General features: G+C 37.6%; 3 protein-coding genes and 1 pseudogene across 3 annotated transcripts in view; 1 reads left to right on the plus strand and 3 right to left on the minus strand.

The window, feature by feature from the left end:
* Positions 1–10,214: 10,214 nt before the first annotated feature.
* LOC111331808 (putative leucine-rich repeat-containing protein DDB_G0281931) lies at positions 10,215–15,925 on the minus strand. The gene is made up of 2 exons (XM_022936999.2): positions 15,595–15,925; positions 10,215–14,923 (listed from the first exon to the last, which is right to left on the minus strand). The coding sequence occupies exons 1-2, from the start codon at positions 15,770–15,772 to the stop codon at positions 11,760–11,762; spliced, it is 3,342 nt and encodes a 1,113-aa protein (XP_022792734.2). The 5' UTR covers positions 15,773–15,925; the 3' UTR covers positions 10,215–11,759.
* A 74-nt stretch (positions 15,926–15,999) lies between these two features.
* LOC148742066 (uncharacterized) lies at positions 16,000–17,291 on the minus strand (annotated as a pseudogene).
* An 803-nt stretch (positions 17,292–18,094) lies between these two features.
* LOC111331793 (3'-5' exoribonuclease 1-like) lies at positions 18,095–22,667 on the minus strand. Its single transcript, XM_022936979.2, has 5 exons — positions 22,468–22,667; positions 21,902–22,118; positions 20,443–20,526; positions 19,004–19,113; positions 18,095–18,646 (listed from the first exon to the last, which is right to left on the minus strand). The coding sequence occupies exons 1-5, from the start codon at positions 22,641–22,643 to the stop codon at positions 18,364–18,366; spliced, it is 870 nt and encodes a 289-aa protein (XP_022792714.2). The 5' UTR covers positions 22,644–22,667; the 3' UTR covers positions 18,095–18,363.
* A 22-nt stretch (positions 22,668–22,689) lies between these two features.
* LOC111331773 (putative leucine-rich repeat-containing protein DDB_G0281931) overlaps positions 22,690–26,020 on the plus strand; it is an 81,393-nt gene continuing 78,062 nt past the window's right edge. Inside the window, exon 1 of the mRNA XM_022936947.2 lies at positions 22,690–22,908. Coding sequence (XP_022792682.2) covers positions 22,737–22,908 — 172 coding nt within the window. The 5' untranslated portion in view covers positions 22,690–22,736. The remainder of the gene's footprint in view (positions 22,909–26,020) is intronic.

Consider the following 26,020-nt stretch of genomic DNA (forward strand, 5'->3'; position numbering starts at 1 on the left):
TTGTTACAGATAACATAGCCAATGGTAATATATAAACTTTTCTGGTTAAAGTTTGAAAATCAAGCAAGGTTTTAGGGTAAATTTACCATTCTCCAGGACTAATATTTGTAAATTGGAGCTCGAGTACTCTGGATTTTGCTAATTTTTCTGAAAGAATGGTGAGTTTATACATATATGTTAGAATCTAGGACAGAAGTTGTTGCCTGCTTAAAAGACTTGCTCATGGAAGTTTACAATATAGATTCTATCAAACTTACTGAGTAGATATTGTCATAACGTCATTTGTTAAATCAATTATTTCCCTTCTGTTTCTAGGTATTTGCTAAGCATTACTGGAACAAGACAAAGGTTACACTACTGTGTTTGCAGGGGGGTGAGTAATACTGTTGAAGCTCTTAAGGTTTTTCTGTGACATACTGTCGACTCTTAATCGCGCAGAAATTATTCAAATGCTGCTTCTCTACTCAATTTTTATACATCTTTTAAGATAGAAAGTGATTTTAGTAGACAAATCTAAAGGCTGCAAGTTGTTTTCTTGATACAACACCAATTTCTCTCAATGAATGTGCAAGAAAACATATAACAGCTTAAATTGAGAATTGCCCATCAACTGGGACAAAATCCGACAAGATGGGCTCTGTATCGTTAGATGTTTTTAATCTCACATAGTAGTCTCAACGGCTAAAACACCCTTATCCTGACCAAATCAGTGATCATAACCTTTTGAAGAGGGTATTAATAGGGGACGGTGAAAGGGGTAGCTTTGACGGTCGACGGTCTATTTTTTTGGATTTTGACGGTTGACGGTTAATTTTTTAAGGCATTTGACAGATGATGGTTAAATTTCAGGGCCTTCAACGGTTGACGTTTATCAGTAAGATACATTTCTATGAGCTAAAATTGATATCAAACTTTTCTGTCTTTTAAAATGAATAATGGAGTTTACGTTACTATTTATTTATTTATATACTATAATTCACAAAGGTTTCTCTTTCATTTGATTATTACATTAGTATCTCGCGCGCCTTTAGGATTCTCTTTCATTCAATTGTTACTTTAAGCTCCGTTCAAAAGTTCATGATAGTTGATGCTAGTTTCAACTGACTATCATGCGCGTTTGAACATGAACTACCATGCGCTATCATTGACTATAATCAACTGTCATGTACTTTGGACGTGCTCAAATTCGATAAAATGGTCGATGATAGTTTTTTCCGTTTGAATGAGGTCAGCTGTTATGCCAATAACGGGCTCAAATCGAAATGGCAAATGGTTCAATGACTAAAATAGCTGTCAAAATCTCGCAGAATGGCTCCTTCTCATAATCTCCTGGTATCTCGCGCACTCTTAAGATTCTATTTCGTTGAATTGTCAACGTATTTATCTCGCACACTTTTAGGATTGTCTTCCATTTGATTATTACCTTAGTATCTCGCGCACGTGTAGGATTCTCTTACATTCGATGGTTAAATTAGTATCTTGCGTACCGAATGTGACGTAAGCATCTCGCGCACTTTAAAGATTCTATTTCATTGGATTGTTACACTAGTATCTCGCGCCTAAAGAATTCTCTTTCATTCAATTGTTACTTAAGTATCTCGTCCGCTTTTGGGATTCTCTTTTAAATGGATTGTTACATTAGAACCTCACGCAGACGACGTTGGTATCTTGCGCGCTTTAAAGATTTTCTTTCATTCTATTGGAACATTAGTGTCTCGCACACGTTTAGGATTCTCTTTCAATGGATTGTTACTTCAGTATCTCGCGCACGTTTAGGACTCTCCTTAATTTGATTACTACGGTAGTATCTCGCACGCTTTTAAGATTCTCTTTCATCCGACTGTGACGTTAGAATCTCGCGCATTTAAAAGATTCCCTCTCATTGGATCGTTTTGTTTGCATCCCGCGCACTTTTAGATTCTCTTTCATTTCATTATTATACTAGTATTGGTACTCAGGATTCACTTTCCTTCGATTGGAACGTTAGTATCTCGCGCACTTTTTGGCTTTTCTTTCATTCGATTATTATGTTCATGTCTCGCGCACGTTTAGGATTCCTTTTCATTCGATTATTACGGTAGTATCTCTCGCGCTTGTAGGATTATCTTACATTTGATTGTTGCATTAGTATCTCGCGCACGTTTAGGATCCTTTTTCATTCGGTTATTACGGTAACCGTCATCTCGCGTGCTTTTAGGATTCTCTTACATTGGATTGTTACATTAGTATATCAAGCACGTCTAGGATTCTTCTTCATTCGATTATTAGGGTAGCATCTCGCGCGCGTCTAGAATTCTCTTACATGGGATTGTTACATTGGTAGGTCGCGCACTTTTGGATTCTCTTACATTGGATTGTTACTTTAGTATCTCGCGCACTTTTGCATTCTCTTACATTGGATTGTTACATTTGTATCTTGCGCACTTTTAGGATTCTTTTTAATTCTTTTAGTACGGTAGCATCTCGCGCGCTTTTAGGATTCTCTTACATTCGATTGTTACATTAGTATCTCGCCAAAGTTTAGGATTCTTTTTCATTCGACTATTACGGTAGTATCTTGCGCATGTTTCGGATTCTTTTTCATTCGGTCATTACGGTAGTATCTCGCGCACTTTTGGATTCTTTGACATTCGATTGCTACGTCAGTATTTCGCACGCGTTTAGAATTCTTTTTCATTCGATTATTACATTAGTATTAGTATTTAGGATTCTCTTTCGTTCGATTGGAACGTTGGCAGCTCGCACACTTTTAGGATTCTCTTTCTTTCGATTGTTACGCTAGTATCTCGTGCACTTAGTGTAATTAGTTCCATTCTGCTATTTTTACAAGCTAGCTACTTATACGAATAAATGCTGATTTGTATTGTCTAATTATTCTTAAAAGGGAAACTATTCTAAATTGGGTTCAACTAACGGAAATTGATTATACGCTGATGATTCCTTCAACGAAAGGGCCAAAGGCATAAAATTAAAGTTATATATTGATGATATACCTATATACTATAACTTTATCTTCTTTGTAGTTAATATGAAGTCTAAGTATTATTCAAAACTGTTTCTACAGAGTAGTGCAAAAAAAGTGGCAGGCTATCTTTAATGGATTATAATTCCTCTCAAGAGAAGGAGAAATTATCTTGGTGGCTTAGTGCTAAGATTCCATAAGCACTGCCAGTTATGGGCCACTCGGCTGGTAGACTCCATCCTTGCTCCATTCAAAAATATTTATGAAACATTTCTTTCTTATTAGGATCACCAACTTAGGCGGAGAAAAGTAAAGAAAACGATTAGAAGAGCTCCTTGGATGTCAATATTACGATACGGCTAGTCGCGGACAAATGAACAACTTCAGGATGATGGTGAGTTATCATGTGATGGATACTTTTGTTAGCTATGCTTAGAGTAATAAAAAAATTGAAAAAAGGGTACTCTGAGAATTAAAGCCAAAAATATTTAAGGTTGCTCAAAAAAGCTGGTTCAGTTAATTTTTCAGATCAAACCGCATGCTTTAAAGGCAAAAAATGTGATAGCAACTTCAGAGTAATGTGCTGAATATTTCCAGCTTATACCTACAACAGAAGTGGGTAATGTTTATTTTATTTTCCAGAGGATTGCCTTCCAAAACTCGATATACCGGAATGCAGCAGTCTCCGTTGGGTTGCAATATTAGACTTTTTTCCGTATGTACATTGAAACTATCGATTCTTTATTTTAAGCAGTTTGTGACTTTCAGTCCGTAATGAGCAAGGCATATAGATTCAATCGTCTCGAAAAAAAAATTAATGATATAAATAACAATAACTACTTTGAAAACAATGTACGATCCAAATTTTTTCGTCGGTGATACTTGGATACTTGAGAGGTTTTGATGGTTGATTCCGTGAGTTTAAGGTTCAATAATGACCGTAGTCTTGATAAATTGTCATTTTCTTAAGGTTAAATTACTCTCTTCACCGAATGTTTCTCAAAAATCGAGCGATAAGCAAATGTTGCGAGTCGGAGGTTTTTCTTTTCATTCCATATGTTAATAAGTGCAAGGTGATGATTTTCTCAGAAATTACTGTTCAAAATTATTGACGATGCATTCCTGAAATGCTAAATACTAGAAAAAGGGCTTGCAGTCGCGATTGTTAGCAAACTTAACAAATCACTGATTTTTCATAAAGTGTAAGGAGATTGTTAGGCCTGTAGCAAGTAATATGTAAAGCTTTTTCGCGAAGACTTCATTCTTCCATGGATGAAAGTGATTCCTAAGATAGCTATGGTAAAGAAAAAAAACCCTGTCCCTTGTGTAATCGGAGTGAAGTGAAAAAAAAGAACATTTTCGCACGATTAATAAGCAGTTATTCGCATCACAAAAGCAAGGTATAGGTTTTCATCGCTGCTCGGTACAGACAGATATAGATATAAGTATATTCATTGTGCAACAAATTTTCTTTGAAACTTAAACCAAATTTCAAACCGATATCCCTCGGCACCTGGTCAAACCCCATGGGCAAAGTTGTTTCTCGCACCGATTCAAATATAATTAGCGCTTCTTCATCCACCTGCAAATTATTTGTCTCTTGTTCTCGGAGTACCTGAATAATATTTTGTGTATCACTACGCAGTCCAGAAGTCCTATATTTTGAGGCAAAGCTCATAAAAATTTGACTGCTGTTCGGTTTCCAAACCAGTTATTTGAGAAAGTTAAAACTTTATGATTGAATTATTAAACAAAGCTAAGGGACATAAAAATCTCAGCTCTGTGTCATATCTAACCACCGAGATTCAAATCAAAAGTATCACGAACGGTCCATATAACACAACAGTATGAAAACTATTTTTGTTTAGTGTCCATTGCGCCTTGGTGCTTGGCTAAATTTTAACTGTAAATGTCATTATTCGTTGGTTTTCTTTGTTATATATAAATCTCGAAGTTTGTTAGTTAACGGTCGCAGCGTCACAGAATTTAATTTCTAACCGGACTTTTTCTTTATCCCTCTCGCAGGTTCTCGAACAGCAAATGGCTGTTCAAAATTTTATTTTTCTCGCCGAAAAACTTATTTGTAATACTGGGGTTTTTTAACACGCATGCTCAGTAACATCAGTTTGAAAATTGTTAAATTTTCCCGCCAAAAAACTTGGAAAATACGCATGCGCCGTGTTTATTTTTTCCAAGTGGTGATATCATTACTCCTTGTAATCAAATAAAAGATATTTATTTTGGTTCTCTATCGTGTTTTTGTTCTGTAATAAATGCTCAATAAGAAAAACAGACTTTGTGATCTTTATTGTCTCATGTAAAGCAATGTACAACACTTGTCTTTCATTTCAATAACTTTTTATTCATCTTAAAATATTTTAATTAGTTAATTGAGTTTCCATCAGTTATTCTAAGACTTTTGGCGGGAAAACTTGGACCAATTTGCACAGAGTTTCCCCTGACAACATTTTCGGCAAAATTTTGAAAAGGGTCCAACTGGAGATTTTCCGCCAGAGTTCATATGAACAACACCTCGTGCATTTTTTTTCCCGAGTTCAAATTGGTTTACTCTTCTAATTCTCAAAAAGTGTGTGTGAAAACTCAATTTTTCCTCCTGTTTTGGTTTTTTTACTTGCACGAGATATTGTACGCAATACTTTTACAATAATAAGCAACATGGAAAGTTATGCTCAATCTTCTTTATAAAAATTTCATTTTAAAGCTTAAAGCACGCGATAGCAAATTTTTTTAACCCCAATCCAAATTTTAACACAAACTGTTGCATATATGTAGCAGAGGACACATAGGACCGAAATGTTAAATTGTAAGTTTTTTTCAGAGAAAGTATTGGCCTCTATCACGAAATATAGGTTAAGAATTTTTAATCGAGCAGTGATGTCTGAATTGGGAGAGATAGCCTTTCAAAATCGTTTCCTAGTGCCCCACTCTACCAATGGTTGCCTTGCAATTAAGCATTTTTCATGAAAACCTAAGTCAATCTTTTCAGAAAATTTTTTGTCACTAAAGTCAGTAATAAAAAGGTTTGGAGCAAAAATTTCTAGACTTGAGTTTGCTCGAGGGCTGAAGACTCTCAATTGATCTGTTTCATGTCATTTATTTCAATTGCTTTAATCAGCAAAAATCTTCTGTAACCGAAAATTCCAGAATTACAAAAAATTAGGCGTTCTTATTGTTCTCTAATACAACGAAAGCAAGCGGATGAGGACGTTCTCTCAATATAAAAAATAACGACTAGATAATGCCTGACTCTGAGTTTTAAGATTGCTATAATTTGCCATGTTGCATCTAAACAGGAACCTTTTAAATACTGTTTTCGTACGTAACACAGGAAAAGATGAATCGAAAACGAAACAAATTATTGACATCGATAACGAAATCTATACAAAAGTTCTAGTTTTGGGGTATCTACCAGAATTTGGTTTAGCTAAGAAGCTAACAAGTTTGTTTCACAAGCTCCATGTCTTTAATCCTGGGTTATCTAAATTGTGTTTTAGTATCTCATTATCATGTCCTAAGTTTCTTCAAATTGGTTGTAAATAAACTCGATGTAAAAATAATTTTTTGGAGCAATTAATTCCATCATTTGGTTTAGCTACAAGAGCTAAAACATCTCACAATTGTATAGCTTGTTGCTCCATTATTTTGTTTGAATTAGCGCCGATTTCAGATTACTTTTTAACTGGCAATCCAACACTTCAAAAATTCATGGTTTTGACTTTTTTCGCACTGTCCTGTGTTAAAACGAAAGCAGTCAGAAAAAGGCGTTCTCTTATAATATTACCTCTAAATAAATAAATGAGTAATGTATCGTGAGAATAAATTAAGGTGGCACTGCGTGACAACAACTTAGCCATAGGATAGTTTGAAGTAAAATATTTTTATATAAATTTGGTAACAAAGTTTTGTCATGAATGCGTTATCGAAACTGCTACCAAGGAAATTTCTGAATAAACCGTAAGCATTTCGAATTTTCAGGTTTGAAGATCTCTTAAGTAAACGAGTTAAATGAAATTAAGAAGAAACTTATCCTTGAGCAATAGGCGAACAAATTTCTGGATTTCAAAACAATTTTGCCCATTTTTCGATATTATTCCGAAGTAAGAACTACATTTGAGAATTTTATAGACTCGTATCAATTATTTTGCAATTCTTCTTGAAAAAAATTTGACTTCCAAAACAAACGAAACAACGATAATCAACATGATCTCCTAATCAGCGCAACAATCCTCGGATTTAGAATTTAAACATTTTATGGTGCTAAGTAGATTCCAAAATTAGTGCCAAAAATGAATTTCCCCAGCCTTGGGTGGTGCGAAGCTTTTTTTGATTTCTCCAAATTCTCGGATGCAAATTTCACTCTTTTTTATGACTTTTTTTTTTAATTTTTTCTCTAGCCTTGAATATTGCGAGACTTTGATTTTAATTGATAGTTTTCCCAAATTCAAAAAAAAAACAAAAATCCAAATTTAAGACCAGAGATCTAAGATCCTCCCCCATTAAAAAGGAAAAATTATACTCCTAATAAGTTTTAAACCTAAAATTCTTCAATAGCATTTCCTCAGATCGATGTTAACATCGCAAAAATCTGATTTCTGTTTTCCAAAATTCTTAGATAAATTCAAATTTAATTTCAAGTACCAAACTTTAAGTTAAATCTCTTCAGCCGTGGAGAGCGAAAAACTCTGATTTTTTTCTTCAAGGTTAATTTGAAACTTTTTATGATAAATTTCATAAACTGAGAACAGTCCAAATTCAAAATTCTTCGACTGTAGATCGACTATTCGTTCGCGCCTCTGTATGTTGATAAATTACGCAAATTTGCTTGCCTTTTCTTTCCGGGGAATCTGAATCTTTTCTTTTAATTTTATAATGCGTCGTTGTTTCCGAGACAATGATAGTGAATTAACATGAAGGAAAAGCTTGCAATAATTCTAATTAAACGATTTAAATTGTTTTGAAAAAGCCTTTAGTTTCTTAAGCTATACGGCATAAATCGAGGGCAAATCAAACGGTTTTACGAGGAAATCCAAATCAAAAGTACAAGTAATTAATTTAAAAGGGTACGAGCTTTCGGCTTTGTCTTCTCGAATTCGGACTTGTCTCACAGTGCCACATTAAAAGATATCTCCTCCGTAGTAATTGAAGTGGTGTGGGTGTTGGGACAAAACATGTGCTTACTGAGACGACGAGCGATCAGGAGCAGAAAATGAAAATACCGCGCGAGTTTTTATTTATACTGTTCTTACGAGCGTTTTACTTGCCAAATTTAATAGCATGATAACCATGGTGTTAACTTGTTTTCGAATTTGACTAAATTATTCAAAAACTCGGTATGGATGACCCGATCGCTCAGCGTCTACAATCCTACTTACGTCAGTCGTGTATCTTTGTGGGCTATTTCCAAAAACGATGGCTGGCATCAAATGCTTTAAGAGCTACGTTTCAATCATTCATTGTCTCTCAGTCTTTTCTTTTTGGTGGGAAATCAATAGAAACAAACAATTCGAATAAATAAAGCCAAAATCACAAGATCCTGTTGGAATTTAGATCACTTTACAGCCAGCATTTTTATGAATTTGTTACTGAAAAGAGTCGAAAGTTCTTATCTTTGACGACCAATGTTTTCATTCTTCACTGATTCTAGTTTCTTCCCCTGACCATGTAGTCTCGTCCTTCCTTTTTCTTCATAACGGTAACGTCCCTATAAATTAAAGAGAATAATCCAAAGATCAGTAACTGAATACATTCCAAAGCCAAACTTAGAGTTAAATATAATGATTACATTCTGTATAACGAGCGCTCTTTCAATGACGCCCTTTGGTTCACCCTACGCAAGACTGGACTCTAACGAATATTTTCCTTATAACCAGAGTTTATAATTCTACGCTTAATAGTGCAGTGTTTGTTCTTGTAGGATATAAACGAATGAGTGAAGTTGATCAGGAACGTAAAAGAATTTCAGAACAATACACTTTATGGAATCTGACCAAGAAAGTTGGTGCAACGTGTTCGGTTTTAGGTTGCGAACTGAGTTCAGAACATTTCGCTGTTCAGTTTTTCGACGCAAGTGTAACACTTAATGTAGATCATTTTGCCTAACAAGTGTATTCTCGAGGTTAAACTACCGGTGAATTTTGTTTAAACAATGAACCGACCGAAGCTCGGAACGAACATGCACACATTAACTCTAAATCGAAGGAATTCTTTGCCTTACTCCTTATACTTAGGTATAACGTTACAGTTCTGGACAAACTAAAGACCAAATTTATCATAAATGATGCCTACCTTTGATATTAGCTCATGGCTTCAAGTCTCATTCCATAAATCCATCTTTTTGATGAAGAGTACATCCAAATGTTCAGTAGCAGAAACCTACGTCCCCACACATCGACGACTAGCGTGGTTTAGTGTGATTTCTTAAATTTGCATACACGTGCTTCAGCAGCAACAGCCAATCACTTAAATTTACGTCACATAATTAATTCCCGCGCTTTTAAAGGTAGCCAATTACAAGTCAAAGAGAAGAATGGTGTTGGACGCGTTAATTTGCTTTTAGAATGAAATAGTGTGTATGACTTTTAATGGCAGACATGGCCGCCTAAGTGTGAATGTCTGAAACAAAATAAAACAGATGGAATACGTTTAGAAAGACTGTAGAGTAAAAAAGCAACTATTGAACTTTGGGCAGCTAGAATACGGTATCTGTTGGAACAGATTAAGAAAAGAAAAACATATAAACAATAAAGAAAAGAAAAAAGACGCTGACTTAATCTCCTTGGACTCGAACTAGACACCTTGGCTTTAACAAGCAAATGTTGTCTATCTAATCAAGCTACGAGAGCATTTATTAGCGTACAAGCCTCATTTTTAGAAGGTATGGTAAAGTTGGTTTCATGAGCATTTAGTGGCGTGCGTTGGAGAATAACAAATTATCTCAGCTTATAGATCAAATTATCTGATCAAAATTTCGTTAAATTTGGATTAAAAGAGTAATGATTCATGAATCACAAGACCTTCTGTGAGATGCAGACTCCCTTTTGTTTTTTTTTGTATTTAACTCAGTAACATCAGCTTGGAATATGTATAATTTGTATTTGAACCGATTTTTCTCTTAAAAGGTCGACGCAGTTAAGATTATATTCTTTTTCTGACATGGTACTGTTATGCTTGGATAATAAACGCATTGCAGACCCTAGGATAAATATGAACACAAAGAAATCATATATATAGATGAAAGAGATAAACATGCACTGTAACTTTATTTTTTTGAATTATAGGCATGGTTTTCGAGTGCATATTGACAACTCAATCACCTAAAATGGAAATAATACTGTTACATATCAAATGAATGGTCACCAGAAGATATACAAGTCTCTAGAACGTCTAGCAAAGACCGAGTGAAGTTAACAGTTTGCAGGTCCAATCAGCCCTAGTGTAGAAATCTTGAGAGGCATCTGCGTTATTTATGATTTTTAAAGGATAAAAGCTTAAGAAAAACCTTAATTTTTCAATAATGTACAATGATGGTAAAAAACTATATAAAAATGGCATAATTGTAAAGGTGAGAACAGCTTTTGTTGATTCTGAAGTGTTATTGGGAATAAAGTTACATCGAAGTGTTGTTGTAAAAAGTGGTGACCAAACCTTGTGGATAGCGTTTCGAAAAACAGATTCAATATAATATCATATTGGAAAATTTTTCGTACATCAATGGCCTTTTTTTGATGGTAATTTGGCGATCCGGAATTTCTGAAAGTGGTTTGACCTAAACTTCAATTAAGCCCTGGTAAGTGAATATCACTTCCATATGTCAAGAACATAAATGATACGATTTCTGACCAAATGATTAGGTAAATTTCTACGTAAGACTATCTTATTTGGGCAAATAAAAAGTAAAATTTTAGGTTTACATATTTCAATATCTTAAATGATTTATCTACCCTAGTAGAGAAATGAAGGATAAAGGATAACAGGATACCTTTAAAAACGTGGACCTGATTCAATTTGTTTACATTTTAATTCATAACACCAAATACTTCTTAATTTGAAATGAAAATATCTCTTTTTTTTATAAATCGCAAGCTTTTAACATTTGCAAGCTACATATATAGTTGGTCACCGCTAGTAACATTCTATTATTTAAAAAATCCTATACAGTTGAAAAGTAACGTTTTTCCTTAAACAGAGCAGTTACACCCGTACGCTGTCGCACCCAACAAAAAATGGCGTGTGAAGATCACTCTTTGAATTAGGTGTGCTGTATTTGCACGAAGTTCTATTTGGAAGGAGGTGTGGATGTTAAAACAGTTGGAGATATTTGCTTATTCGCTTCATAAGAATACCTCAGCGACGTTTTCAAGTTGCTGCTGCTACCTTTTCAAAAACAATACGAGCTTCTCTCTTTCTGCTTAATCGTATGTATGGCTTATTCCGACCCAAAACTCCCTTAACAAATCGTGTTACCATTTATGTTACTCTTGCTATTTAAAGCTGAATTCAATACAAGGCAACAGAAGTCCTATGAACAGTTATCCTTTCAAGTCTCTAAACACGATTCGTTTTTAGTCAAAGAGTTTTAACCTTGAGCTTATCTAGCGATCGACGTTCTACATCTTACACGGATACGTCAATTAAACATGTCTATGCCACGCGTCACTCAGGGTCTCCATGTAAATCGATTCAAAGTCAGTACTCTTCAGTACTCTCACCTGCTTAATAATGATCTGAATAAAATTGAGATATCCGAGGGTAAACATCGGTCTCTTAACCAAGTTTTTCAGTCATTATAAGCTCCATCATCTAAAAGAGGGAGTGTCAAATCATCTTCATCAGTCGCCCTTAAGTGGACTCGCATGGTGGCATTCTCCGCTGCATGCGATCGGCCAAGAAGAACAATCATTGACATCACCATGCCAAAGACAAGAACCACGTTCACCACTACGATCATCCAAACAATGGGTGTGGATGAGGCGGGGTTCCGAGCTGCATACCTTACGTTCATGAAAGAGAAATGAAGGGTCAGAAGAACCAAAGCCTCTGCTGTATTTTCTAATGGAAACTTTTGGTAAGAATCAATATATGGTTTAAAGAGCAACTGAAAGCAAAGGGAAACCAGCAAAACAAAGCAAACAGCTATTGTCTGAAAGGACGATGAACGAGTAATGAGGGACAACGCGAAAGCGATCAGCATCCGCCTTAGAAGAAAGATGATCTCAAAACAGGAACGGAATTCTTTCTTGTATGGCAAGTAGATGGAACCGAGCCAACTGTCCAAACTTTCTTGGTCTTGCTGGGGCAGCTCGTATCTTATGGCGACCTTATTGTTTCGTAAAAGAGGAAGGAAAACTCCAAACGGCACACCCATCGCATAAAGTCCTAGCGAAAGCCAGCCTAGCACCTGTAGCATGGTGTAGACAGGACCTTCACACTCCATCCATGGTGCTTCCCTCAGGTAATGGTAGTTGTTGTCCTTTGCACAAGGAGCTAAGACTGAGGCGGTTTTCTTTACAATGGGAAAATATGTGACATTGAGGGACACAATGGAAAGTTGCAAACAGGTATTTCGTAGTCGTAGTCGTCTTTCTTGCAAATTGTGAACGTTAAGAATACCACCCATGAGGCAAACAAGACCAAAGTACGACCAAATGCAGAGGATGCAAATAACAGGTAGGAGAATAAGAGATCCAAGTTCACCGAGTGGAGTAAACAAGTTAGGAAACTCACAAGCCAGGCCAGAGAAATGAAAGTTAAACACGTTGCTGATGTATCGTTGAATTTTAAGAACTCGAGGTGGCCAAATGTTGGTGCAGGAGATCAAAGCGTCCAGAGTTTGAAAATAATAAACACTGATCTTCAGAATTCCTCGTGCAGCCCTTCCTCTTTCAGCTAAACCTATAAAGAGGGCTATTGCATTGAGTTCAAGTAGCCATGCAGGAATTATGTGGAAAACGGCTAGTAATGCTAAGATTATTATTTGAGTAAAAACTAAAACTGTAGAGAAAAAGCGCTTTTCCTCGTAAAGGCAAAAGCCGAGAGTCATCAAAATGATAGTCAGGACAGCAAGTGCAGCCAGGATGAAGACACTAGTATTACTTTGAGGACAAGCATGGCAAATGATTCCTTGTTTGTAAAATCCATGTTCACAAAGTGAACAAAATCGATCTTTACTCCCTGTCAGGCAGAGGCACGATTTGTTGCAAATGGTGGAGGGACTGCGGTCTGTGTCAATCCAGCAGCGACAATTACCTGATGGATTGCAGGGTGTTCTCACGTGAGGGCTGGTGCCCAAAGCTTGTGAACAGCTAACCAGATGAGTCACGTTCTGATCACGTGATGAAGGCCAATGTCCTCTTTTGATTGTCATATTCTGAGAAGGAGGTTTCTCATCCTTACAAGTTCCACCTTCCATGCAGGGTAGACAGGTTTTCCCAGAGCCATAATATCCTCTATCGCAAATGCAAAGACGGTAAAAATAATAGCTGGGATCCAAAATCACCAGTGTGTTGTCATTAAGGCCGATATTTGGACATTTAAACTTGTCAATTGGGTTCCTGTACGTCAAAGTTACAAAATCAACCTTCATATACTTTGGCAATATTCCATGTTCTTCTTCGTTATTATGCATTGAAGGATTTTTGGAAACGTCTAAGAGTTTCAAGGAAGGTAAGTCTGCATAATTTCCAGGGATTTGTCCAGAAAGGTTGTTCGCTGAAACATCAAGATCATGGAGGAAGTACAAGATATGAAAGGCCCACGGAAGCTCTCCTTTTAGGCTGTTCTTCTTTAAATCCACGGAAATCAAATTCTCAAATATCCACAGTTCAGTTGGAATGATGCCATAAAAATTACACTCACCTATGTTCAGAATACGTAGAGATTTTCTTGATGATTCTAGTGCGACTAGCAAGGAATTAAAACTGTGGGTGAGATTCTTATTACCAGCAAGGATTAGTACCTCCAGATCATTAAACTTGATCCCTTCCTCAAACGATGTTAATTGATTTCCACTTAAGTCGACAATATCACGAGAGGAAACTGAGCCGATATTTCTGGGTATTTTTCCAGAAAAATTGTTTCTGGCAAAATTCAAATATCGTAAGTGAGTCATGTTACCCAAAGTTGGCGGAATGTTTCCAGTGAAACGATTTCCTGGCAAGAGACACTCAACCATGGCAGGATAATAAAGTCCAAAATCGTCGGGCAAAGTTCCGTTTAATCCAGCCCGTGACAGGTGCATATATCGTAGAGACGACAGATTGAAAAGGTTCGCAAAGCCTCCACTTAGGGATTTTGCACTTTTAAGATCCAAAAACCAAAGTTTTTTCAATTTTGAAATGCTCTTCGGTATTGAACCTGTCAATCTGCTTCCCCCGAGACCGAGAACTTGTAATTGCGTCAAGTTCCCAATGTCTTTTGGAATTTCACCAAAAAAGCCATCCCTCAACTGACAGCAAAGCTGGACTATTTCCAGTGACTTCATCGATGGTAAAATTTCATCAGGAATCTTACCAGATAACTTGTTAAAAGGGAGATGAAGAGTGCGTAAATTGGTCATGTTGGCAGACAAAATTTCATTGAGATTGCCTGATAACTCAGCATTGGTGCCAATGCACAAAATCTGTAGATTACGAAGCTTCCACAGGCTTTTCGGAAGGGTTCCATTTAAGTTGTTGTTTATCAAAGTGATACTAATAACATGGCTATTGGTGATATCGCATTTTATTCCGTGCCAAGAACAGTGTGGTACTGAGTCGTTTCCCCAGTGAGTGTTGTTATTCCACTTGTGACCAGCTGTTAGATTATAAATCTCCATAAGCACATTTCGTTCTTGCTGGGGTGAAAATGATCTGTATAATGTGATATTGGGTATCAAAATCTCACTTGTACATCTGTAGGCAATAGCCTTATCGATATTCGTTGGTCTAAGTTTTTCTGGCACAACTGAAAAACAAATCAAATGAGTTATTGACGGGTTTTAGTTTGACCTGCTTAAAGCGGCCTTCTAAGAATCAAAATACTTAAAAAATGAAAGTGTCGGATGTGAGATTGCATATAAACTCAACCAAAGGTTTAATGACTGTGAATTAATATGTGGGTCTGAAAATACGTATTTATAAGATGAAACTTGTCCGATATAACTAATCTAGCGATGGGATCATATTAAAATTCATCGAAACGCTCCACTGTCAAGAAATACAACTATTCTTCATATATGGAGATGAGATTTGCATATCAAAACTGTTTCTTGATTTGCTCAAAGTCTTTATATTTTCGCTTTCATACCGGAAACCAAAATGAAATGAATTACCGACAAGGCGAAAAGATTTTATGCTCCGCATGGCAGATAATACCATCAGAAGTTAATTTTTTCCATGAAATTTCCAAGAGCAAAAGAAACGGATTTACAAATATTATGATGTCGATATTTCAGCGTTAAGTGATTTTGATTGATATATTTTGCTCTTGTGCAGTTTTCGTTTTGGCCAGAATAAATTCAGCGGTGTAAGTGTACATTCCAGCTAGGCAGTTGAAGGAAGCGATTCAAAAAGAATGCAAAAGCTCTTCAGAGAAACCTAAATACGAACTAATGTAAACCGTACAAGCACACTCACCTCTACTTTCTCTGTCCTCTTCACAGAACGAGTCATCTCGATAAGAAATATACTTTCCCCATTTACATTCGTCTGGTTCCAGAAGCTGGTATCCTTTACAATTAACATATAAACTGATAAGGATGAATTCTGTCATGATAGCCCACCGAAAACAGCACCTCAGCGAGGATTTCAGCATCGCAATTGTATCTATCGATCTCTGCGTTTGTATCTATTAGAGTGTCGGATTTCACTAAAAACAGATTATATCGGGTAATGTTTCAGCTAAACTAAAATGAAAATCGAGTAGCGTACTTAGAGAAGCAAAAACTACTTATATTGTTACCAAAAAATACTGCTAGTCTCCTTCAGGCGATGAGATCAACTGAGTACGCGTTACCTACGTGCTGTTGTGCTGAGCTGTGATTAGATGGAATCCCCGACTGTGATTGGCGCATCTTTCGGATCAGGTTCCCTCTGCAGACCGCGGCCGCACGGCTCTCCAGCTCTCCCAGACCTCTGGAATTTCACTTCAACTCTGCCAGGATTGTTAATGTTGTTAGGGTGAAGTCTTATATGAGTTTCCTCTTTCACCCTGTGTGTATAAAAATGGGGATCACAATCAACAAACTTTACTTCGTTCCAGGGCGGGCAGTGTCCGGTGTTGTGGGGATAGTCTGAGACGATGCAGGTCTTTGTCTTAGCGAATGGGATATCCCTGTAGTGATCCTTGATTCTCTTTTGCCTAGGTCTGCCAGTTTAGCCGATGTAAACCTTTCCACACTCAATAAGAATCCTGTATACTACGCCACCCTGTTTAGCCAACAGGGTAGACGGCATCCTTTAGGTGTACTAGATGTGACTGTAGCGTAGCCCCTGACTTGAAAATAGCGCATATGCCTTGTTGTTGTAGAAAGCGGCGAAATTGTTCGGAGAGGCCTTTGACGTAGGGCAGGACCTCAGTGGATCTGAACTCGGTAGGGGGTTCAGGGCTAGCGGTCGGTGTCTTAGTTTTGGTTACCCTCTGCACGAAGAAGGAAAGACAACCATTAGAAACAAGAACGGAAGACAGATGTTCCTTCTCCGGCATTGTAGATAACCGAGAGTTTTATTACGAGATGTTTCGTGCGCTCGTAAAGGCATTTGACAATAGCGCGCTTTACCAATTGCGGATGGCGAGAATCATAGGCTAAGTATTGGTCAGTGTGTGTCGGCTTCCTGTAGATGTCGGTGGTAAGGCGTCAAACGGGTTCTCTTGTAACTGCGGAGTCGAGGAAGGCGAGTTTGTTGTTTCTTTCCGTCTCCATAGCGAAGCGAATGAAGGGCTATTGGTGGTTTAAATGTTGTGGGAAGCTTTCTAAACTGTTATGGGCCAAGATGGTATAGGTGTCGTCTAGGAAGCGTTTATAGATACTGGGTTTGTAGGGTGATGATGTTACTGTTTGTTCTTCAAAACTCTTCATGTAGGTTAGCGATGACAGCGGAAACCGGGCTGTCTACAGCTGCGCCCTCTGTCTGCTCGTAAATTGATCCATTGTACTCGAAGTACCTAGATCTCAATACGAAATTTAGGAGGTCGGTGATCTGACTAGGTGCTAGTGTCGTGCGGTTAGACAGGCTGGGATCGTTTTCCAGTTTCTGCCGAGCTGCCTGTACAGCTTCGTCGATCGGAACGTTGGTAAACAACGCTTCAACGTCGATGGGCACCGTGATCTCGTTTTCTGAGTTGGGCACTGTAAACTTTGAAGCAAAACGGATATCTGATAGTGAAAATATTGAATCGTCGTGCCAAACTATGCTGAGGGTTATGGTGAGTCAGTCAGCGGCGTTCGCTGTTGTTGTTTTCATCAGGAGACAGGAAGCCACAGGATGACACTCTAACCTTCAAGAATTCAACATGAACACTAAGTGCTTGAAACGAAGAGGATATCTATCCGAGGCCGTCTACAACAAGATCGGACCAAAAAACAAACAGCCGCCTAGAATGTACGGTTTACCGAGGATTCTTAAAGCCAGTATACCTCTGAGACCAATTGTGTCATGCGTGAACACCTTCGTATATGAGTTGTCCACTTAGTCTAGCTAACATCTTATCTCCACTAACAGGTGACTCAGAATTTACAGAAAGACGAGCAGTATGCAGTCGAAACGTCGCGATCCGCATCCCAAGTGACCATATCGTGGGACAAACGATTAAATCTCTTCAAAGTTTTGTTTACCACGATGAATAACCACAACATATATTATGATATTGTTATTCCTTTCGCAGTGCACGTAGCACAAGGAAAACATGAGTCCTTTACTCAGGGCCCGCGCAGCAAGGTCTGAGTATGTGTGTGTAAGCGAGAAGGGGGATGCACAAGTTTCAGCCAACAAAGCAGCGGGATGCAGGCATGCTTAGCAGGACAAGTTTCTTTCAAAAATGTACGGGGGGACTAATCATAAAGCCCCTTGCCTAGCCCTTTCCTCTCCGTAGTCCCTGTCACTATAAATCAAACCCCAGACCCACAGCTTCTGAGCGTTTGATTGGTTGAAAGACATTTATTATTTCTAAACGAAAAATGAGCACAATAACACGTACCCCCCCTTTGCTAAAATTACAAGCTCTTCAGTGAGTGAGAAAACGTTTCGTTGATACATCAATGCCTTGTTTCGCTTATTTTCTTCATGATCTCAGAAAACTGAATTTCTAACTGAGGTTCTCTTTAGTTCCCCACGTTTTACGCTAAAAAAGGGGCTTCCTGTTCACGGCGTTTCCAATTGATGGCAGTGTCCCGAGTTTGTCAACAGTCAGGTGCTATCATACAGACTCTCGTTAAATTTTATTTCGCAGCCATCTTGGACCATCTTTCGTAAGATTCTTGCAATGTTTCGCGTATCGTCAATCCCACAGTGCGGCCGCCCTTCAAATTTCAAACCAAGGTTATTGACCATGTCTTCAAGAGTCCCATTTTTCATTTTGTAAAAATTTCTGTACAATTTTCTCAGATTAATCCACTTTCTGGCGTACTTGGGTATAAGAATGGAGCAGAGTTGGCACTGTTCCGAGAAGAACCGCTTCATATCATGAGGGCTACATTCGGAAAATAAAGAAAGGAATTACTATAAAACCTCTGGTAGCCCCACTTTCTCATAGGCCCCTCCCACTAATAATCTGCGGTCTTGAATGAGCCCACTGTTTTAATCCACCCCTAACTCAGACCAAAAACTTCGGGGTCGTTTATGGCCTGAGAAATCCATCGTGAGTTCGTAAGCTCAACGTCTACAAGGTCTGCAAATTCATTACTCTATTTCTGCCTGGGCGAGACACCATCACGGCGTCTCTCTCTACCTTGTAGTATATACGAGTACCTGTCACTGGGGTAACAACTCAGTTTTTCCGAAACTCAGTGCAGGGAGTGGAAGAAACGTGTGCGAGAAGTAAACTCACCCATCAGTAACAACAGCAAATTTATATTCTGATCCAAGTTCATGTTTGTTAAGCCATTGGTGAAAGTTGTCAAGGACTCCTGGGAATGTATCAGCATTATCCACCGTTTCCTACCCAGCAAAAGAAAGTAAGTAAAAGTTATTAAGGCCTACATTATAGACAATCCAGTCATCTGAAAGGAGATGACATAAAATACTAATCAAGCCATGGACTCTTGACAATACATTCAAAACTACAGTCACAAGTCTAACTGTCAGGGACCTCAGAGGGGATGAGGCTGGTAGGGCCATAGCCCACCCCCCCCCCCCCACCCCAATCAGATCTTGAGAATTAGAGGGTCAACTGAGGTAACACACTAAAACAACTGTCTTGATCTGAACAAAATTCTAAACATTGACTCATTTCCATGTATACTGAAAAAGAGTGATTAAAACTACGCTTGGGCACTCAAATGTTTCCCACCAGCTACTTTTAGTAAATACTGGTTACTAAGCCCAGAAGGATCATATAGCAGGGTCAGAGCTACTAGACTAATTTTTTTTTTCTGTAATAGTTTATTTATTCCATCTAACAGAGCATTCTACAATATAATTAATTCTATGGTCCAGAGAAAAATTAGTGTAAAAATATAAATTCACTGTGGAAACTAATTTAATATACACTAGGAAAGAAACATTTTGATTGATATTAAGTTTTTTTTTTACCTTAGAAGATTCTCAATGTTTAATATCTCTTCACTATCACATGCTTTAGAAAACACATTTTGCTGGTATAAGTAATATTTTTCTAATAATAAACTCAAACTAGACTCATAATGCTTAAAGAACCATTTAAAAAATAAATTCCATGTTGCAGCGCATCTGTTCATTATTACAAGTACAGTGAAACCTCGATTTAATGAAGTGCTAAGGGACTGGGTTAATTGGTTTGTTATATTGAGGGTTTATTATATCGAGGTTCTGTGGCATACATTTTACGGTAACTTTAGCCAGGCTGAAACTGAAGTATACTTCGTTATACTGAAGACTTTGTTATATAGATCGAGGTTCATTAAATTGAGGTTCCACTTTACACGTACAGTAGATCAAAGATGACCTGAAAGCATGGTATGAACAAAGAAGGTGGCACATGAGGTGCAGCTGAGTGTTTCACTGATGTTCTTACTACTGAGTCTCCTGTGATTTGTTTATGAACAGAACCACAGCAACATGAAATCTGTTTGTTTTATGTAATAAAGATGCAAAAAGTTGATAATGGTGACATCATGGGTTTTTCCTCCAATAGTAAGTAAGAACCAATAATGTAGAATTCAGCTTATTATCTAAACAAAAATCAGAGCACAAGACTGTTTACCAGGACTCTAGTGATAGAGATTAAAGAAATTACTCATGGACATGAGTAATGAATAATAATGTTGTTAATATTTTGACTTTTGTTACCTGAGTAACTCCAGTTAGGTTCTGACAGAACTGAGATAGTTCTGGCTTATCTTGTGGTTTGCAGTACTCGTGAAATTCAGACACCTGAAGAGATAATTTTATGTCAAACTGGTGTAAGACCTGTCCTGAATACAAACAATAGCTAACATAGCGTGTTGAAATGCATTTCAAAGATCAGCGGGGAGGATCAAGGGATCTCTTGTTAAAAACACTAATTGAAAGTATCAATCATTAGCCCCAAATGTCAAATTTGGTTGAGTTACCATTAGGTTTGTTCACATGACTTGAATGTTTAAAACATTTCTGATGGTGGCCCACATTTTCTTTTATCTGAAATACAGAGTATAACTGAATGCCAAGGCCAATTCCTTTTAGACTCCCAATTAGCCCTCTTGAGGGGAGGTAATCTGACTAGAGAATGAGTAGAACTATACATGGTGAAAGGCTGCTGGTCAAATGTAGCCAAGTGGTATTGGGCACTGGTCTTGTTACAGGTGGTGATCCCAAGTTGAGGCCCTCCACTCTACTACTCACTGGTCAGATTTGTCCTCATTTGCTTCAAGTTCAATTCATTGGGTATACTTTGTACACTGTACTTCGCCACTTGGGATTTCCTAACACTTTAAGCTTAATATGTTTATTTACAATATTCATTTGTTTTCATTTATGGCCTACATGTATATGAAAATTACTTCGTGCAAATCTGGTTCACCCCAGTAAAATACAGTGTATTCTTATCAGTTTTTTTCACTCAAGCAGCAGATCACAATAACAAGGATGGAAAATGCAAAATCTTCAACTTTCAACATGAGTTCTAGTACCTTTTTCTTGTAACAGAAATCACTAAAATATATTTGATCTTGGAAGGTAATACCTCTCTAACCAAAAAGATTGCCACAGCAAAAAATTCAAAAGCAAGGCTTCCCCATCAACCCTATCCTATTCCCCTGGAGACGATTTGTTTAAACAAAAGTCACTGTGATAGATGTTTTCTTTCAGGCAAGAAATAATTTTCAGCAGTACCAAAGCAATTTCCAAAATTGTCAACATTAAGACCCTACAGAGTTTTCATACTACACTTTATGTTGCTAAGAGGCCATAAAGAGAAAAACTCCAGGATTAAGCAGCCACTACTCAACATAGTTAATGCCTGCGAGAAACTGCAAATTTTTGGATGCTTTCTAAATGTTGCATTCTAAAATAAATTAGCATTGAAATATTTTATTTTCAAACTTCTTGGATTTGTGTTTCTAAGTCCAAGGATGCCAGAAATAAAGGAAAAAAAAAAACAATTCAAACTACAATAGTTTAAAATCATTTTGATCACAAACTGCAGACATTACATTTCAATTACAATGTATATGTTACTTTAATTTAATGAACAATACACATGTCGTTTTAATACCCCCTGAAAATTAAGGAGAGTTGGCAAATAGATGTTCTTGCAAAGCTTACAAACCTTTTCCAGTGTAACTGCATCCAAAAGTACTGCAGGGAACTCAATTATCTCATGGATGTAGCCGTTTGGATTATTCTCCTCGCACGTTCCTTCAAAATCTATGACACAGTAGAAATGAACCTCGTTTGTTCTCTTTTCTTGTACCAGCTTAGCTTGAGCCAGCTTCTCTTTTTTTATGTGATTTTTTAGACGCTTTCGGAGAACTTCCTTTACCCCTCTACAAAATGAATCAGAATTGTTAGATTCTCAAACTTAAGCCTCTTCTTCGCAGATGAAAGTGGGGCATCTACATGTAGTAGATAAAAATATACAACTGCAGGAAGGATATTTGTCTTATCTTCGATCAATAATTTTATTACAGTGTGTGGAAAGTACATCATCTCTCTCTATGAGATATTGATGGTCTCTGAATTTTGCGTTATTTGGCGAGGCAGAGCTTTGACTACGTTTTAATGCCTTCCTAATCCTTCCCTTATCCCCATTCTCTTATCCGTTAGTCAGGCTTAGAACAGCGCCGTTGAACCGAGTTTGAGTTAATTTCAGGTCAAATATTTCATTGCACTCACCGTGAATCCAGCCCACGCTCTTTCAGTTCTCTCTTGACTTCATCCTTTTTCATTTTATTTATTTTTCCGTTTGAAAATGATATTTCCCTGAACACTGGATGATCATTGAGGGGAGCTTTCCTGTTCTCCGTACTTTCATTTTCACTCCCAGCTACATCAAGAAATCCATCCGCCATTTTTTGCTTGTTTTCAAATTAACCGCTGATCGCATTGTCTTTCGGTCGCGTAAAACCAGGCCTCTTCCGGTTTCCTTCTTGAGGAAGAGAATTATGGCTCTAACTCTTGTATCAAAATATTCCCTTCTACCCGTAGTGTTCAGGATCGTGGTGCTCCTCGTTTGCTTCGAACATAACCGATCTCTTAGGTTCGGAGGAAGCTTGTCAAACTATGGATCAAGGTCACTCTACTACAGAACAAGGCGGAACAAACCAGACATCGGAGGTAAGTGCGAGCCAGTAGAAAAGCATAGTCGACTCATAACAGGCAGTGTCGTACCACACTTGATACACACTTTTTTGTTTACTACTACTGATAAAACAACGAACAGTGTTGTTTTTCTTTTTTTCTGCCAAGTATTCTTTGAGACTAGAATAGTGGGGCTGTGGTGCTGGGGGTTTATCGGGCGCTCAAAACTTTCAGACCAGCTACCAAGGCGTAAAGTCACACTCTTCCGAGAAATTCCATTTCCACGATTTTCGTGAAAATCGGTAGAACTGGATTACTTGAATCATATAGTTCAGGTTACTTCAGAAGCAGTACATGTATGTAACCAATACACGTTGTAATTTGGTAATATCAACTAAGCTGAAATTGTAAATTGGCCACCGTAAAGAGTTAAGAGGCTGTCTCTCTTATTTCCACCCGGTCAATTTCGCGTCAAAAATAATTTTGCCTGAAACTCTGTCAACAGAAAGACTTTACTTAAGAAAGAACTAAATTAGATTTGAATAAAGGCTGATAGTTTCAAAAGAAACTGTTTGGCACTGCGTCGCAGGGGGTAACGAAATAATTTGAATATATCAACAAAGTTGAAATGGTAAGTGTGATGTGCGATCCTCGCAGTAGATAGCGCTATTTATGCAATAGCGAAAATCAGACCTGAAAAAAATCAGGCCTGTACGGGACTCGAACCACTGACCTCTGCGATACTAGTGCAGCGCTCTACCAATTGAGCTAACAAGCCAACTGGGAGCAGGCCGTTAAGTTGATTCGTAATAAACCCGTGAAAATGATAAATGAGATGCAATGAATATATGAAGTTCATATATTTGAACTGCAGTATTAGATACGTGTGATGTGCGATCCTCGCAGTAGATAGCGCTATTTATGCAATAGCGAAAATCGGACCTGAAAAAAATCAGGCCTGTACGGGACTCGAACCACTGACCTCTGCGATACTAGTGCAGCGCTCTACCAATTGAGCTAACAAGCCAACTGGGAGCAGGCCGTTAAGTTGATTCGTAATAAACCCGTGAAAGTGATAAATGAGATGCAATGAATATATGAAGTTCATATATTTGAACTGCGGTATTAGATACGGTAATGGTAAATTGGCCACCGTTACGGTTATTCGTGTTTTTCTCGTTGCCATGTTCCCACCAATCACGTAGCTCCATTTTCTGCCTTTAAAAGAACACACAACCCACAATTCCTCTATTCGCTCCGACGAGGGGCTAACGCTCAAAACGTCAGCTTTTATAATCGTAACGGTGGCCAATTTGCCATTTCAACTTTGTTGGTGTATTCAAATTATTAACTGAGATTTGGTTTGGTTCGAAATAATTTTCTGACTGCGTTATGGGCCATAATTATTTGCAAGTCCGCAGGGACCGTCGCAACGTCTCGAAAATTGAAAATAGCCATATTTTGTAACATTGTAAAATATTTGATTCGCATAGTTAGTAGTCTCCCTCGCAGCCGTATTTTTGGATGTCACGCAACGCTCCCCCAAAAGAACGGCTGCTGACATCCGAACTACATTCCTTTCTCATTGTCCTTGCGGTTTGTTCGCGGTCTACTGAACAGACCAATCACATACCAGAAAATCTGGATCATTCACGGTTTCCGGGAAACGAGCCCAAAAGCCCCTGATCAAAAACGACCACGATTCCTCGTTTTGCCAAGCTTCGACATACGAGCCTCGATTATCCAATCGAGCCTCGATTTTGCAATCGTGCCTCGATTTTGCAACCGAGCCTCGATTTTCCAATCGAGCCTCGATTTTCCAATCGTGCCTCGATTTTCCAATCGAGCCTCGATTTACTAATCGAGGCTCAATACGGGAGGGAGCCTGGGGCGAGTGAGAGTGGTCATGTTCTAGCAAACTTGTCGTCGCGAACTCAGGACTTTTTTGAAATTTTAAAAAGAACACGAGAGGGAGAAAGAATATTTTTACGCTGCTAAAGAGATGGAGGAAATGGTCCTAAGGTAAGCATTGGCTTTTTCTGGTACATTTTTTTACCGGAGGGTGTTTGTTCCTACTTGCTGCTTCATAGTTTTCGGTTACGTAAGCTCGATAGATTTTCGCGTTCCTATTTTAATTGGTCATTTTTAGCCAAAAAAGGAACATAACTGTTAGGAAATGTTTAAATGGTTTGGATAAAAAAGACTGAGTAGAGGATGAGTAAAACTAACATTTCGGCTCCAGAATTCAAGACAGTCACGCGTATGTATAGCTACCAGCTGACATTCATATTAGTGGGAATGGAAAAAAACAAAAGGAAAATTTTCTCATCTTGCAAACAAATGGTAAGAAGAATAACGTTAACTATACTTATGTCCATTTTCCAAGACCATAATAGCTCAGCAGCATTTCATGGAACATGTGAAAGTGTGGTGGGATACTATAATTTTTTTGAAGCTAAATTTGTATCCAATTTTGTGTTTCACTCATTCTATTCAGATAATTTTGTGAAACACAATCATACTGTGATATTTTTTATAGCAGAGAAATCTATTTTAAATCAAAATTGACTAAATGTTCACAAGTGAATGAAGGTTGGAGGTTTTTAAAGAAACTGTGGTGCTGTGTCAGTGGGGGTAGATCAATTAAGATGAAATTGTAAACTGGCCACCCTGAAGATTCAAAAAGCTGACGTTTTGAGCATTAACCCTTTGTCAGAGTTAAGGGCCAATACTTGAAACTTCAGCTTTTTGACTCTCTACAGTACAGTGGCTAATTTATAATTTCAACTTAGTTGATATAACCAAATTAAATGTTGACTAGTAAGATTAACATGGACTTGACAATTAAGTTAAAAGAAATTAATTCTTATGAATTGATTTGATAGTTTAGAACAAATAAGATTCCTAAAATGTTAAATATTAATTTTGTAATAGATCCACCAAATGAATCAACTGTAAAAGCTATGACACAACTGCAACAGTTCACTTTTAACAAAATAATCAAGTGCTTGTTGAGCTGACCTTAATTTTCATATAGCCTGACCTAGCGCACTTTATTGACTGAAAAATAAACCTTAATCCTTATCTGCGATCATGACTAAAAAAAAAAAGCAAGACATTTTTGATATTAGTAACTGAATTGAATATT

Source organism: Stylophora pistillata, chromosome 1 (assembly GCF_964205215.1).
Source record: "Stylophora pistillata chromosome 1, jaStyPist1.2, whole genome shotgun sequence".
Classification (NCBI taxonomy): domain Eukaryota; kingdom Metazoa; phylum Cnidaria; class Anthozoa; order Scleractinia; family Pocilloporidae; genus Stylophora; species Stylophora pistillata.